We start from the raw sequence: 3,686 nt of genomic DNA, 5'->3' as shown, positions 1-3,686 counted from the left end.
GTGCCAAAACAGGTCTCACGGCTAAAGTCTGGTTCCTTTGACCAGTGTCTAGGAGCGGCACGCTTGCCGTCCACGGCCCGTCTGAGAGAGGTGGGCTTTAGTAAAGCACGTTTGCACGTATACGAGCACGAGCGTGCGCACGTGTAGGAGCACGAGGCCTACGGCGGTTCTGAGGTCATTTCCTGTGCGCCTGTTGGGACGTAGAAAAAAGAAGGAGGGACCATGCACGGACATTTCAAACAATGGCGGTGAAAGGTTCACGTTGGTGTGATGCGGAGGTGGAGTGTTTACTGCAGATTTGGTCGATGAAAAGATTCAAAAACAGCCGACAAGGTCTACGGAAAGATCTGGAAACAAAGCCACGCATCGCCATGACGTCATCAATGCGTGTGACGTGTTACGGCGTGATGACGTATAGGCAGCAAGAAGCATTCTCCGAGGCCCAGGTAGTGTGAGTACAAACGGGCCTGGAGGGGGGGACAAGGACGCTAAAGCACGGGGCACGGGACGGAGGCACAGTGGGAGTGCGCCCTTAGTCGCTCCGACTTCAGAGCGTTCCAGAACATTTAAGTCGAACGTAAACCGAAAACATGGACGACCGCCATCAAATACGTTCATAAACACATTGTGCAGCAGTGGATCTCATTGGTCGACACTAGAGCGATATTCAGCTAAAACATCTTCATCAGCTGATCGCGCGGTAAAAACTCTTTGTGCCGAATGTTTCATTCACTTCGCTACGGAGGAGGCGGTAGCGCCCAATGTAGCGGCACGCACCGCTCAGATTTGCCTCTCTGCCGCAGTTGAACTTTGACCTTGTTGCCGCTGACCTTTCAAACGATCTGGGAAGAAAACGCAATGATGGAGGTTTATCAGCGTCACAGCAGGTGAAGAGGAAGTTCACGAGCTAACGGTCAATGCTAACGCTGATTTAGCCGTTTACGTAACCTCACGGTGAGCACAGCGCAAACATCGTATCATGTGAAGCCCCTTAAGTTACATCAGATGACTTTTCACTGCAACAAAGCCGACTCCCATGATGCCGTGCTCCACGCCATCATCAGAACGTCTGTATCCTGTCATTGTTCTGATAGTGCGACGCCCCAGGGGCAGAAAACTACACTTTGCATGTTTAAAAGAATGAGAATTGAAGCTCAGTAACGTGTTTTTGACGCCCTGACACGTGTTTGACCTCTGCCTGTGTCAGACACCACGGGTCTGGAGGAGCAAGAGAGGGAGAAGAGGCGTCAGGTGATGGAGAAGTTCCAGAAAGCTCCGTTTGAGGAGATCGCTGCTCACTGCGAGTCCAAGGTCATTAAAACAAAACACACAAAAAAAACAGTAAAGTTAAAGAAGCTGAGTCACCGTCGCTCACTGTGAACGTTGTGTCTCTGCAGGCGAACATGCTGCACGACCGGCTGGCTCAGATCTTCGAACTCACGATCAGGTACGTCATCTTCTGTCGATCAACTGCTTTGGTTTTCATAATCTTGAGTTCAGGACTTTCACAGATTAAACCTACAAACAGTCCGCGGACACGTCTGTACTCTGTTAGGATCTCATTCAAATACACACAGTGTACCGTATTTTTCGGATTAACAGTCGCTCCGGAGTAAAAGTCTCACCGACCGAAAATGCAAAATAAAGAAGGAAAAAAACAGATATAAGTCGCATTTTTTGGGGAGATTTATTTGATATAATCCAACAATTTAAAGATGGTAGCACAGGCAAGTGACTGCCTGCTAAGCATTTCTGCTTGTCGCACCTCCGACGGTGCCATTGCGGGTAGCTGCAGGGTCATCAGCCGGGAGCCACCCTTCATTGATGTTTAATCCCAGGACATCTCACGGTGGTGGAGCAACGGCAGGGACGTCTCCCTGCCGCCCCCTGCAGCTGACCCTAGGACCCTTGATTTCCCCACGCCTGGTTCTTCCTTCTTAGCCAAAGCCAGATGCTTCCCTGCTCAGCCTCATCAGCTAGGTCCTTCAGAGCCTTTCTGAGTTTGGGGCCGGTGACCCCCGTGTTTTTCAGGAAGCGCTGGGTGGATGCTCCCACGAACCCCCTACAGCCGACTTCCACCGTGTAGCAGACAGCTGACAAACCAGCCTCTCTACATTCGGCTGTGAGGTCGAGGTAGCGGTCTTTTTTCCTCTCTTCCATTCCTCCTTCCCACGGGACAGTGAGCTCAGCCGAGATCAGCAATTTAAATTAAAGATAGAATTGAGAACAACAGGCTGAATGAGTGTACGTTATATGACGCATCAACAAAGAACGGAGAACATCTCATCTTCAGCCTCTTATCCGGGGTCGGGTCGCGGGGGCAGCAGCTCCAGCAGGGGACCCCAAACTTCCCTTTCCCGGGCCACATTAACCAGCTCTAACTGGGGGATCCTGAGGCGTTCCCAGGCCAGTGTGGAGATCTAATCTCTCCACCTGGTCCTGGGTCTTCCCCGAGGCCTCCTCCCAGCTGGACGTGCCTGGAACACCTCCCTAGGGAGGCGCCCAGGGTTCATCCTTACCAGATGATCCTGAACCACCTCAACTGGCTCCTTTCAACGCAAAGGAGCAGCGGCTCTACTCCGAGTTCCTCACGGATGCTGAACTTCTCCCCCTCTCTCTAAGGGAGACTCCAGACCCCCTCCTGAGGAAACACATTTCAGACGCTTGTACCCGCGACCTCGTTCTTTCGGTCATGAACGACCTGAGAACGTGCCTGGTATGTTCACGTAACATAAAGAACATGCTCTACGTTTACCAAACACTCTGTCACTGCTAATCACTGAATCCACTGAACTCTTCATCCTCGGTGTCACTTCTGAACAACTCCGCCAACTCAACGGTAAGGAAGAAGCAGCTAGCATCTTTTTTTTCACAACGCACTTCTGCCGTGACCCGCCCCCGCCGGATTCTGATTGGTTGACGTGTGTGTGTGTGACGATTGCTGATAGACGCCGAGTCTAGTGTGTTAATAATTTCACACGTAAGTCGCTCCAGAGTAGAAGTCGCACCCCCGCGGCCAAACTACGAAAAAAACTGCGACTTATAATCCGAAAAATACGGTACTTTATGTGCAGTGTAGGTTCTGTTCCCATGACCCTGGTTGGTGTTAACGTCCTGCTCCTCCTCAGGCCTCCGCCCAGCCCGTCCGGAGTGGTTTCCATCTCATCGGGACACACTCAGCACCAGTCCGTCCCCGTCTACGAGATGAAGTTCCCAGACCTGTGTGTCTACTGATCTCACACACACACACACACACACACACACACACACACACACACACACACACACACACACCTCCACAGAAACAGCTGAAATTCAAAAATGCTAAGGAAGAACGACACAATCAGCAGCACAAAGGTGTCAAACTGCAGCAAAGTCTGAGCCAATTGAACCTAAAGAACTTCCTCTCACGTCAAAAACGGTACTTGTGGGTCTAAATATCTTCTTCAAACCTGCACACGATCTAAAGCAGACCCGTCTTAATTCCACCAGCTCTTAAATGCACTTATTTGCTGCACTTTGTCGCCTCCAACCCTTCAAAATAAAGAGTCACCAAGAACAAATCAAAACAAACAGCTTCCGCGCTGTGATTTCAGCGCACAGATGCTGAATCTGGTGTTTCTGACTCTGATCCAGAACCTTCTCTGGTGCAGCCACAGCTTCGCGGCTTGTACATACGCCGTAGT

General features: G+C 50.9%; 1 protein-coding gene across 2 annotated transcripts in view; it reads left to right on the top strand.

Annotated features, from left to right (window-relative positions):
- efr3a (EFR3 homolog A) overlaps positions 1-3,262 on the top strand; it is a 103,281-nt gene extending 100,019 nt beyond the window's left edge. For both annotated transcript variants that reach the window (XM_083928065.1, XM_083928066.1), the window contains 3 exons: positions 1,208-1,311; positions 1,398-1,447; positions 3,129-3,262. In XM_083928065.1, coding sequence (XP_083784191.1) covers positions 1,208-1,311; positions 1,398-1,447; positions 3,129-3,234 — 260 coding nt within the window. In that variant the 3' untranslated portion in view covers positions 3,235-3,262. The remainder of the gene's footprint in view (positions 1-1,207; positions 1,312-1,397; positions 1,448-3,128) is intronic.
- Positions 3,263-3,686: the final 424 nt, after the last annotated feature.

Source organism: Echiichthys vipera (assembly GCF_963691815.1).
Source record: "Echiichthys vipera genome assembly, chromosome: 15".
Taxonomy (NCBI): domain Eukaryota; kingdom Metazoa; phylum Chordata; class Actinopteri; order Perciformes; family Trachinidae; genus Echiichthys; species Echiichthys vipera.
Note: the sequence above shows the minus strand (reverse complement) of the source record. Positions and strands in the feature narration are given on the sequence as shown.